This window comes from Hyaloscypha bicolor (genome assembly GCF_002865645.1).
Source record: "Hyaloscypha bicolor E unplaced genomic scaffold K444scaffold_182, whole genome shotgun sequence".
NCBI lineage: Eukaryota > Fungi > Ascomycota > Leotiomycetes > Helotiales > Hyaloscyphaceae > Hyaloscypha > Hyaloscypha bicolor.
Window position 1 is genome coordinate 2,191,958 of NW_020194684.1, and position 12,155 is coordinate 2,204,112.

Consider the following 12,155-nt stretch of genomic DNA (forward strand, 5'->3'; position numbering starts at 1 on the left):
AGGCTCCGATGAGTCCGCAATAATGTTGTAAAGTGTTAGCTGAGTTTCATGATAGATTCTTGCGAAAGGAAATAGAACTTCTCCTGTAGTAACGATCCTTGATCTGTGCATGCGGACTTTCTGAGCTCCTTTTGCGCAGATTCTGGAGTTACATTCATTTTCATTTCCACATTAACATTAAATATACACCTCTATTGTGTACAAACCTTGATCCTGGTCGTGGCTCTAGTTCGCCCTTTTGATATATCTAGTGCTGCGCAATCTCCACTGGGAAGTAGTTTTAACTCCATTTTTCTCTCTTTACCTACCTGTAGAACAAGCACTGGCTCGAATTTAATCCTGTATAAACGCCAATTTCTTGGCCCACTCCCCTAACTTCTCAACTATCCTCGGCTCATCACTCTCAGCAAAAGCAATCTGCTCCTCTGTCAAGCCCCCCCCAACGCTTCATGGCATCAATGGCCTCCTGTTCCCTTGGAACAAGGCAATACAAATCGGGCATATACTGGACCTCGATCTTGTGCCTCAACTTCCTCATCTCAATATCGAATCCTTTCCCATTGAACTCTTCCAACGAATCCTTATCACACTGCTTCTGCTCAACCCAAGGAAAGCCAAAATACCCATACCTGCAATCTTTCAAGATATCCCCTCTAGGCCACCCATAGTTCCAGTACAGGTCCGAGACCCAACTTTCCCAACGCGGAGGGCTCAGCTCAGGAGTATACGTCTCATCCATCCGCACCGAGCCAGGAATATAGCCGTGATCCAGCGTCACAGTGCGCACAATCAAATCTTTAGAAAGTCATTCCCTAACCGAGCAAAGACTTCGGTTCCATAATATTTGGTACCGATTCTGTACTCCTCTGGCATTTTCTCCCAGTTTTGATTCAGGATCAAAGGATCACTGTTACCGGGACCCTGCGTATCAAGCACCACTATCCTCCCATCTGCCGTATCAAGCACAATGCTGAGCCCGTATTTCCGCCCAGGTATGACAGAGAGAGGAGCCGCAGACTGAGGGATTGCGTCGTACTCGATCATAGCGTCATAGAATGAGAAGGCAGGCGAGGGACCGATATAATACCTCTGAATCGGGTCTCGGGATCTTAACGGGTGTGTTTCGTTCCTGTAATCTAAGAAATGTCGCGTCTCTGGGCCATCCATCCCGAATACCAATCTTCGTGTTTTGTATTTACCGGTTGCAAAGGGTGCCCTACCTCTCGCCCTATAAAAAGCCCGCCCCCACGGCAGTGGCCCCCGGAGGGCCAGCGGAGCGTCATACAGGCATTTGGCATCTGTTCTCGCTCCCCTGTTCAAGCTTACAAATGGTCCCTGTCGGAACTGATTTGGATTCCCTCCGTGACCGGGTTAAGGTTACCCGGGAAGGTTAGCCTAGTACTTAACTGCGATGTCCGCCAGAGTTCTCAGTATCAATATTGTGCTGGGTGCGTGAACTGGCAATACTTGTTGGAAGTTTATTATAATATAAGACAAAGGTTTCTTTTATATAGTGCAGATAAATGGCATATATACGGCGTTTTGGCATATATAGTTCTTGGAGCATTTGATAATGGAGTCAAATATTTATTAATACTTCCCATTGTCAATATGAACATGACCTTACCCGTTATGCCCTAGTGTGTAAATGGGTATTGGATTTCCGGCCTTTAGCTCTCCTCCGGTGGAAATTTTCGGGTTGGAATGTGATTGGAATTTGAATTAAGAGACAGATTGGGAGACGAGAGGATGATAAAAGAGCAATGGTTAGTCACGACAGGGAAGGCAGAATTTGTGCAGATACGCTGCATTGTCACAATTTAATAGTTTTAGCATTTGTAGGTGCTGCCCATTAAAAGGTAGTCCGGAAGTCGATTCCGCCGACAAATCATCTAAGACTATCACCAAGGATAGAGCCTGAGGATTTTCCCCCTTATTCTAATGCTTGCCGCTCCCCAATTTTCGTTTGCCCACGATCTTTCAACTTTTGACAGAACTTGATATCCTGGTTAGAAAGCATAGTTTTGTTTTAATCATCTGTAAAGCATTATTTGGGTAGAGTTTCTCTCTAATATCAATTACTTACTAGATGTCTGTTGCTGCTGTTAACCTTATCGTGAATGAGATTTAAAATCCGGAGGTCCGCTGCAGTTATCTCACTTGTAGAGCCATGCGTTCCTTCGACTCCTGCACTAGGCGTTTTTGTAGATGTAAACTGAGCTGCGGTTTCTGTCGCTAGAAGAGTTTTATCAACGATCTCATCGGCATTATCCTCTGCTCTTGGGCTGGAAAAGTTAATGCCAGAGTATCGATTGAAATGAATTTCAAGTTTCAGGCATCGAACTCTTTGGCTTCATGTCTAGGTATTATAGCAGTTTTGACTGTTACCTGGCTCCATGAGCGGCAGGCTGTATTAAACACCTGCTTTGTCAGGTCGTGGCGGCTTAGCGATGGTTGTACAACCTGGAGTCTGCCTTTTAAAGTTCTATTTAGCACTCACGACGGCTACCTGCAGTATTGTCTCTAGACTAAAGTAAGGATCCATCGAGAACATGAGGGTAAATGCGAGGCTTCGCCATGTGGTTGGCATAAGTTGCTTTTCACGGAAGAAGCTTTTGGCATGGATTCTGCTCAAGGAAAATGGATACAGAAACTGTAACCAACTATAATGCCAATTTCCAGCTGCGAGGAGATACCCCGAAACCCTACGTTCTTCTTAAAAGGGTAACTTCGAGCACGACTCTATGTGGACTCCCTTTATCTATAGACATGCACCCTGCTAGGTATGTAAATGGCAGCGTGAGGAGAAAACCATGCTTCTAGTCCCCTTGCTGCCACAATAGATGGACCTGATTTCCGTTTTTTATCGTAAAGCTTCATAGAGCACACTCTCTTCACAATACACACTCTCGTCACAGAACATACACTCTGATAGAAATCTATCTATATACTTACTCTCTAATAGCTCGCACGAACATAAGAATAAGTCTGCATTGTTGGGAGGAAGTTGACCCCTATGACCCTTATTTGCTCGCTTCAGCCGAGCACGTGGTCATTAAGCGAGTTCTACTCGACGCACCACTGCCAGAACTTTTCAGCAACCTCGGTTCCCCACCAGAAGCCAAACTTCAAAAGGCCAACCTTCAACCTCAACCATTCGTCGAAGACTCGGTTTCAGAGCCCATTCTAATAGCTATTGATACCCTGCGATGACTTTGTTTTGGAAAGGACCGCGTGGCACGGGCAATGAGATACCATGGGAATAGCACGTCAATAGCATGGTGGTGAGATGGCAATTCCGGAAAAGCTACGCCTCATAAGGTTGTCCTGTGGCAGAGTGGCGTCTCGAGGTTTGTCTCTCCGCCGTCGTAGCAGGTTGGCTGGCGCACCGATCAGATTTGGAATAATCCGCTCATTTCCCACAGGCGAAAGAAATCGATAGGTGCAAAACTGGAATATATCAAATCAAATCCTTGGAGATCGATGGGAAAGGGGAAAGCTCTAGGGCGTACGTCAGCCGAAGCCGGCTGGCATGCTACCGTGATTGGCGTCGGGTGGTTTAGTCGTTTTCCCACGGGACCTTTATTCTGGGGCTCGGTAAGAGAGCGAATGGTGGTGGAAATCGAAATCTTTTATAATCTCCGGAAGGTGTGTGTTTTGGAATGTTTAGGGTCGGGAGCCGTTAAAAACACAAATAATGAGACGGCGTATAAAGTTGTCCCAGGAACCCCAACGAATTTTTTTGGGCTTCTTCTGCAACAGGAAACACAAGAGAGTTACTTTTCATTCCATACACACAAAAACAATTCTCTTTCACAATGAAGTTCTCGAAGACATTCGGAGTTGCTGCTGCTCTCCTTGGCCTGGCCAATGCTCAGAACATTCCATCCAAGGTCACTATCCTGACCCCGAAACCTGGTGCTGAGGTCGGTGTCAATGGCTTGGGATGGATGATCGACGTTGTTGCTGAGTTCTCTGCACCTCCGACTACTTCATCTGCGGCCTCTGCCCCTTCGGCCGCCTCGAGCCCAAGCACCGCATCACCTGGTTACCGACGATCCACCGCCAACCCAGACGATGGCTTCACCCCATTCCTCAATTCTCCAAACCTCACCACGTTTGCCGCAGGCCCTGACCCGGGTGCCCCGGGTTTCGTCTGCTTGATCAGCGGTTCAACCATGAACTTTGCTGGTTTCTTCGAGTTGAATGCCATCACCAACTCTGACGCCCAGGGTAACATTTTGGAGGCTTACTTCACATGGTATATCCCAGTCACTGGCCTTGGATCCAACGTCAACATTACCACTTCCGTCTTTTTCTTGAACTCAGCTGCTGGCGCTACGTACACCAAAAACCCAGCGACTGACCCCGCTGTCATCTCCAACATTGCGACTGTTAGCTTTTTCATTTTCGGTGACGCTGCTTCCAACATCACTGCCCCTGCAACCACGGCCACCCCAGTAACCATTGACGTATTTACTCCACGGGGCGGTGAAGTTGTCGGTGTCAATGGTGCTGGGTGGATGGTTGACCTGCTCCTTATCAACACGGACCTCAGCGCCAACGTCTTCGCTCCAATCAATGGCTACACGCCACTCTATCACGACAACTTCACTGATCCAAAGTTCGCCCCAGGTGTTAGCAAGGCTGTTCCAGGATTGGTCGTCTTGTCCAACACTTCGACTCTTGCTGGAGGTGCAAGCACCAACCTTGCCAACTTATTCCAGATCAACGCCGTCACTAGTGTTGTGAACGGTGTTATCAGCGAGTACTGGTGCACCTGGTTGGTTGGCGCTGCCTTTGCCGGTAAAGGCCAGCCTTCCAGTCTGACCATCTTCCTTGTCAACGGAACTGCCCCAGCCACCATCAACGGATCCCTGCCAACCAACATCATCTCTAATGTTGTCAGTCAAAACTTTACTTTGTCCGGTGGTGCTGTCACTCCAGCAACTACCGCCTCTGGTTCCGGCGCTGCTGCCTCTCCCACCTCTGGTGCCGATGTTCTGTCCGTTGGTGCTGGTTCAATCCTTTTAGGTGCTCTTGCTCTCCTGCTCTAAGCGTTTTGTCAAAGAAGTAGCAATCAACCACGTTTTTGTTCCTTTTTATTACCTAGATTTTGATGACTTTTATAATAAGCTGTTAAGCCCGAAAAGCAGTAGGCTGGCAATGGAAAATTAGTAAATATACTGCACTCGTCAAGACTTGTTACTACTCTCCGAGCAATAGTTAATTATATGTCTGGTGTTACTAGAAAATTCACCCACGGCTAAATATTCAGGCTCCTGCTTATTCCTTGGTATTAAGCTCTCTTATGACCGCCTCTCAACTGCGAATAACTGGACCAAATACTTTTCATCAATACGGGGTACAGTACATTATATTCATCCCTACGATCGTTTCTTACTGTGTGCCGTAGCTCCACTCTCCCCATGTTCCCCGCCTTGACAGCTTTCTCTACACATTCTACAAGCAACAGAGTACACAAAGCTTGAGCAAATCCAGAAGCACAACTCAAGAGAGTAGAGAAAACCGGGTATAGATAATAAAAGACCAGGGAAAGCAAGCACGCCATGCCGCAAACAAACAAGGTGAACCAGAACCAGAATGAGACCGAACGCCAAGCACTCTCGTCCTTAATAGTAGCAAAGCCGCCAGGTGAATAGAGAGTATGGTGAATGAGCCTTGAGATAGAGCTTTGATAAACCCAGAATCTTGCGTTGTTGATTTAATGGAGATAATGGCTATTGCTCCTTTAGATAGTACGAAGGTGGAAAATACTACCAGGACGGTACTTTTGTGGACTGCGAAAGCGAGGGCGCTGTTCAATTTAGCAGGAGTCATTTTTTGTGAGGGTGGTGGGGTCACTTATTAGTCGCTAGAAGGGTTCACTGGCCAACCGCACTCCCACTCAACCGCCCAAAATCGCTACTTCCCAAAAATCATAATTCAACAATCACATAATATTCTACTATCAAATCAACTGTTTTCTGAAGCTTTTTTAGCCCCTAAATATGTCTATAAAGAAAATTACTATGCCAAATTCGCGGACTATCCTAACGGGCTCTTAGAGAGGTGCGATTACAGATGGCCATGACGATTCTCTCGATTATAAGAAGACCAAATTCATTCGAAAATGCACGAGAGAGCATGGAATTGCATACGGAACCCTTCGAGATCGAATTAATGGAGCAAAACCAAAGGCACAAGATGCAGAGTCAAGATAGCGTTTATTAGCAAGGCAAGAAGTGGCCATTAAGCGGCATATTCGAAAATTGGAAGTATAGGGCTGGCTACCAATTGTTTATCAGGTTCGAAAGATGGCAATTGAATCTAAGGGTATAAGGAGAAGATCTAGAAGAGAACCCTCTTAGAACGAATTGGTATCGAGAGTTTCTAAACCGCTACCCTGATCTCAAAACTCGAATTATACCACCATTCATCTTGCAGAGGCTTTGGCTAATTAGAAGGAGGCATAAGGTTTACTGTATAATAGCGAATTCGATTAATATATAAGCTTTTACATCGAAAAATCGAATTGCACCTAAATTGCAATTGAACATTTATGTAATAAGCGATTCTTTTGTCCCAAGAATTAGGTACTTAAATTTAGGCCTGTTACCCCACTAAACGCAAGTCACCAATTTTACTCCAAAGAAAATTCATGAGAAAAGTTATTATAATAATGCAAAAAACCTCCTAATATACTCTCCTATATTAAGCTATATATTATTAAAGAATTCAGGACGTTATAAAATATTTAATTAGATGCATAGTATGAGGTGTTTGTTGGTAGGCAATAAGACAATAGAATGAATCAGTGTATTATGAAACCACAGTATTAAATTCAGTACAGAACTAATCTCTGTCCCTCCTGTGAGGTCCAGGGAAGCCCCCTCTAAATAGGAGGCCCCGATAGTATATATATAATTAGTGATTTATAAGCCTAATGCATATGATATAAATAGTGGTTAGTTGGGATATCAAAGGGCTGCCGAACTCCCTGATTAACACCCGCGATATCCGAGGTTCGTTACATGCCCTTAAGTCACGTACGACCCTGTATATATTATAACTATGCCTCCCTCCTAGGATCTTGTCCCCAAGATCCATTAATCTATCCTGGTAAACATTTAATTAATTATTTATTTAATTAACGTAAACTTCCAGTATCTTGGGAGGTGATTTTACTAATATAATCTGGATAATGGATATAAAAATCGTCTAATCAGATCGGGGCTAAGTAAGTAAGAAGAAAGGGTAATTATATCCCAGGTATAGGGGCTAGCCGGTAATTGCGATTTCGTTTAGGATCTGAGTATTCTAATTAGCTCGATCCAAAGTACTAAGGCACTACCCTATAAAATCAATGCCACCTATTAGATCTCGTATCAGAATAATCTGAATAGCTATATAGAAAGTATTTAATAAATATTTATATAAGAAACCCATACGAATATTTCTGAGATCCTGAAGATTATTTACGGGCTCCTGGAAGCATGTATTAATTAGTTATACTAGTTTCTAATTAGGACTAGTGCGAAAACTAGTAATTAATCCAGGTAGTTCTTTACCTCTATAAAAGAACCTTTTCGTATTACTATATACTCTCTTCCTTTCTAATAACTATATATATAACTTTTTCTATTATTATCTTCTAGCCTTTTCTTTTACCTTTCTCCAAGTCTTCTTTAATTATTTTTAATTAATTCTATAATATCTTCTTCTAGCTTTATTATCTATTCCCGTAATAATAAGTATAAAGGTAATCTTATAGCCTCCTTTCCTATTACTAGCAAATACTTGAAATATTTCAAGTATTTACTTATTAATTCCTTTACCTTATATACCATAGTACCTAGTAAGAAGAATTACGACCGTTATAATAAGGGTTCTAAGTCTTATATATTAGTAAGTTCTTTAGCTTTAATATTTATTAAAGCTAATATGATTTTAGATTTCTTACTACTTATTAGAGGCTTGCCGGTCCTGGGAAGATATTATTATAATCTTTAAGAAATTTCTTAAAGTATATCCTAAATAGTATTATACTAACGAGAATAATACTATTAATTAGGTTTTCAAAGACTAGAAGAATACTAATAAGCTTCGGAATTCTTCTTCCTGTCTTAATAAGGCAGATAATAATACTACTTAGATTAGTATCCCAAAAATAAGTTTTTTCTAATATACTTAGGTACTTGCTAATTTCTTAAAGAAATACCATAATATCTATCTTTAAGATATTAACCTTATTACTAAGCTTACTACCGAGATTATTAAGTAATCTACTACTAGTACTTTAAGCACTAATAATATAATACTTATGGCTATTTGGGACCTGACTTTAGAAGTTCGGGCTTTCCATAAGGCATATATAGCAGTTATAAGTTCCTTACTTACTTCTCTTAATATCCTTAATACTAATATTATTATAGTATAACTATATCCTATTAAGAAATAAGCGGATTCCGGAAAGTATTAGCTAATTCTTTACCAAGTCCTAAATAGGGCTAATATTTAGTATTCTTGCTTTGGAAATTAGGAATTTATAAGAATTAGAATTTATTTATTTAAGATACCCGTAGCTAGTCTATCTATAATAAACCTTTCTTAATCCTAAACCCTTTTTCTAATAATTTAAATATAATTCTCGTAAGCCTTAATAAAACCCTAGAAAACCTTTATAGGTAAAAAACCCAGGGAAAGAGTATCTCTATTACTATTCCGGGCCTTTTCTTGGCTATTTAGGTCCTCTTTTTCTTTTAAATAGCCTTTTTCTTAGTAGTCCAGAATTCTTTTTAATCTTAAGAGATTATTAAAAGGTAATTTCGGATTCTAAGCTATGGTTTTAGTTATATAATTTTAGAAGTTTCTTGGAATTTTCAAGGTTAGGGAAAGCAAGTAATCAGGTATTATAATCTTTAGGCCAGGCTTTCTATTTAATTAAATACTATTACTTCTTGCTTCTATTATCTTATTAGTAATTAATAATGGCTTCTACTTTTTATTCTTGTTTTTTATTATTATTTACTAATTCCGGAAGTTCTCCGGAGAAATATAGGTATAGCTTCTAATTCTTTTTTACTATATACTTTTTAAAAAAAGAAATATAGAAAGTTAGATATAAATAATTATATATACTTAGTAGTTCTAACTTATATACTAAATTACTAATATATTTAAGAATCCTAAATAGACCTATAAATTTTGGCTTAAGCTTTCCTGCCTTAAGTTTAATATTCCTTATTAATAGTATTACCCAGGCTTCTTTAAAGTAATATTTAGCTAACTAGTATCTATTATAGTAGGTTTCCCGGTTATTTTATATATAATACTATAAATCCTTAAGCTTTCTTTACTTTACTTTAAGGGTTTCTAGCCTCTTATATATAGCTAGTACCTTTCCTATAATTCTATTCTTAGAATTTCATAGAAATTAAGGGTAATATCCGTAATATATATAGAAAGATATATCTTATAAAACCTAATATTTTAAATTATTATATATAAATTCCGTAAAAGATAACTTCTTAAACTAGTTATTTTTTTGGGTATTATAATAATATCTCAGGTAGTATTTCAGGGCCTAGTTCTGCCTTTTTATCTAATTATTTATCTGAGAATAATAAGCTATATTTAAATACTATTTATATATTAAGTAAAAGCAGAAAGCAGACCAGAACTAGCTAGTAAATACTATTCCTTAGTCAGAAATAATTCTATTAGGGAAGCTAAAGATCGAGAAAACATATTTCTATATAATCTTAGTAAGCTCCAGAGAATTAATAATCTTATAGCATATAATATACCTTGCTATTTTAGAGTACCGGTTAATAATTATAAGAATTATATTAAAATTAGGACCTTTTACCGGGTTCTTATATAGTAGCAGACCTATAATAAAATCTATAGAGATCTTATTCCAGGGTCTCTTAGGCTATAGTAAACTACTAAGCAAACTATATAGTAAATACCTCTTTGTCTTAACTTTCTAGTAAATATTATATTCTTAATAATAATTACAAATATCTTCTTCTATATTCTCCTAATACTAGGACCTTCTAAGAAGCTCGAGAGTCTTCTTTACTTTATAGTATCTAGCTATTAGGTTATTATAATAAAGCTTTATAACTTCTTAATATAAAGCGGGATTATTAGGTATAATAATTCTTGAATAGTACCTGAGTAGGCCCGAATTATTTTTCCAGATTTCTTTTCCCTTAATATCTTTCTTACTAAGCCTCTATTTTATAATATTCTAATATTGAGAATTATTTCTCTGAGCTATCTAGATAATATCTAGAAGGAATTCAGATAAAAGGGCTAATACTATAGCTCTTTTAGTAGCTATATATATCTATATATAAGGAATTAGGTATTTATAACTATCTAATTCAAAAACTCGGGAAATTAAGAAATCTTTAGTTCTATTAAGTAATACGGTTATAAATACCCTTATTACCTTAGCTATAGTAATAAAGCCTTTAAGGTATCTCTCTATACCTTACTTCTTAACTAATTTTATAGTTAAGGAATCTATAAGATAATCTATTTACTTGTCTTATAATAAATATTTTTTCTTGGCTACTACGGATATGGCAAGTATTAAATAATACCTATTTCAAAGAGGGAACTCTTTAGATATTTATAAGAACCTCTAAATTATAACTATAAAAGCTCTCTTTAACTTGTTCTAAAAAGTCAGAAGCCAAGTTATATTAATAGAACCTTTTTTATAATTAGGTCTTTTACTAGGTCCGTTTACTAGATTTGAGGTACCTCTATAATAAATAATATTAAAATCATATATTATAAGATATATTATCTAATATGCTTAATAGCTCTCTAGATACTTTATTTCTATAAAGTATTAGAGATTATTATAGTCTATAATAATCTCAATTATAAACCTGGACCCTTTAAGGTAATAGTACTAATACTTAAAGGCTTTAATAATTATAAGTAGCTCCCTATTATAGGTACTATAGTTATATTCGGTTCCGGAAAGTTTCCGGGATCAGAATACTACTAGATACTAGTATTTTTTTGGGCTATTACTAGGATTAACTTATTATAAAATAGTACTAGTAATTACGAATTTTAATATATTAGTTTTAATACGAATTTTCTTAGAAGGATTAAAATAGACTAGGACAGGTATTATAATAAAAGCTTTTTTTAAAGTCTTAAAGCTTTTAGCCGCTTTATCTATTTATATAAAGGGACCGGATTTCCGGCCCTTTTCTATTTCTTTTAAGAGATCTATTAAGCCTATAATTACCTGAAAGTAATAATAGATAAACCTATAATAGAAATTAGTAAATCCAAGAAATACTTGGATATTATAGAATAATTCTGGTTCTAGCTATTTAATAATATTACGGACCTGTTTAGGATCCGTATAAATATCTTCTATTCTAATAAGGAAACCCAAAAATTCGACTTTCTTAATATTAAACTTGTATTTACTAAGTTTATAAAATAGGTTATTTTTACGTAGCCTAGTAAGTACCTAGCAAATATAATTATAGTATTTATTCTTATTTCGGGAGTAAATAAGGATATTATCTAAATAAATAACTATGAAATAATCCAGGAGCCCTATAAGTATAGTATTAATATATGCTTAAAATATGGCTAGTATATTAGCTAGCCTAAAAGATATTATAAGATATTTAAAATAGCTATAGCAGGTCCTAAAAGCCGTTTTCTACTCGTATCTTTTACGAATTCTTACCCGATAATATATATTCTTAAGATCTAGCTTTATAAAGATCTTGGCTTCTCGGAGCCGGTTAAGGGTCTTATTAATAAGAGAAAGCGGATACTAATTCTTAATTATAACTTGGTTAAGTCTATAATAATTAATATAAAGGTATAGTTCTCTATTCTTCTTAGGAATAAAAAGAATAGGCGCCCCTACTAGGCTTTTACTAGGCCTTATCTAATGTTTATAAAGCATATCCTATAAATATAGATATAATATTTCTAGTTAGGTCTCTAATAGATTATATAAAGGCCTATACGGGACCATACTATTTATATTAATAGAGTATTTAATACTACTAAGATTAGGAAGTTCTAAAGCTTTATTAGGGTTAAAAACCTCTGAGAAGTCTTTATATTTATTATCCCGGAGATAAATAGGTATTTCT

General features: G+C 37.7%; 2 protein-coding genes across 2 annotated transcripts; one reads left to right on the forward strand and one right to left on the reverse strand.

Annotated features, from left to right (window-relative positions):
* Window positions 1-403: 403 nt before the first annotated feature.
* On the reverse strand, window positions 404-1,289 carry K444DRAFT_707411 (uncharacterized protein; the record flags this gene model as incomplete). The annotated part of the gene is made up of 2 exons (XM_024888161.1): window positions 404-629; window positions 818-1,289. Coding segments are annotated over 2 exons (698 nt in total), but the record flags the coding sequence as incomplete, so codon positions are not given.
* Window positions 1,290-3,369: 2,080 nt separating this feature from the next.
* Window positions 3,370-5,359, forward strand: K444DRAFT_228794 (uncharacterized protein). Its single transcript, XM_024871210.1, has one exon. It carries the CDS (start codon window positions 3,819-3,821, stop codon window positions 5,055-5,057), a length of 1,239 nt encoding a protein of 412 aa, XP_024728203.1. The 5' UTR covers window positions 3,370-3,818; the 3' UTR covers window positions 5,058-5,359.
* The last annotated feature ends 6,796 nt before the right edge of the window (window positions 5,360-12,155 follow it).

Coding starts and splice junctions, on each gene's coding strand:
- K444DRAFT_228794 (XM_024871210.1), top strand. CDS start 3,819: ATGAAGTTCTCGAAGACATTCGGAGTTGCTGCTGCTCTCCTTGGCCTG.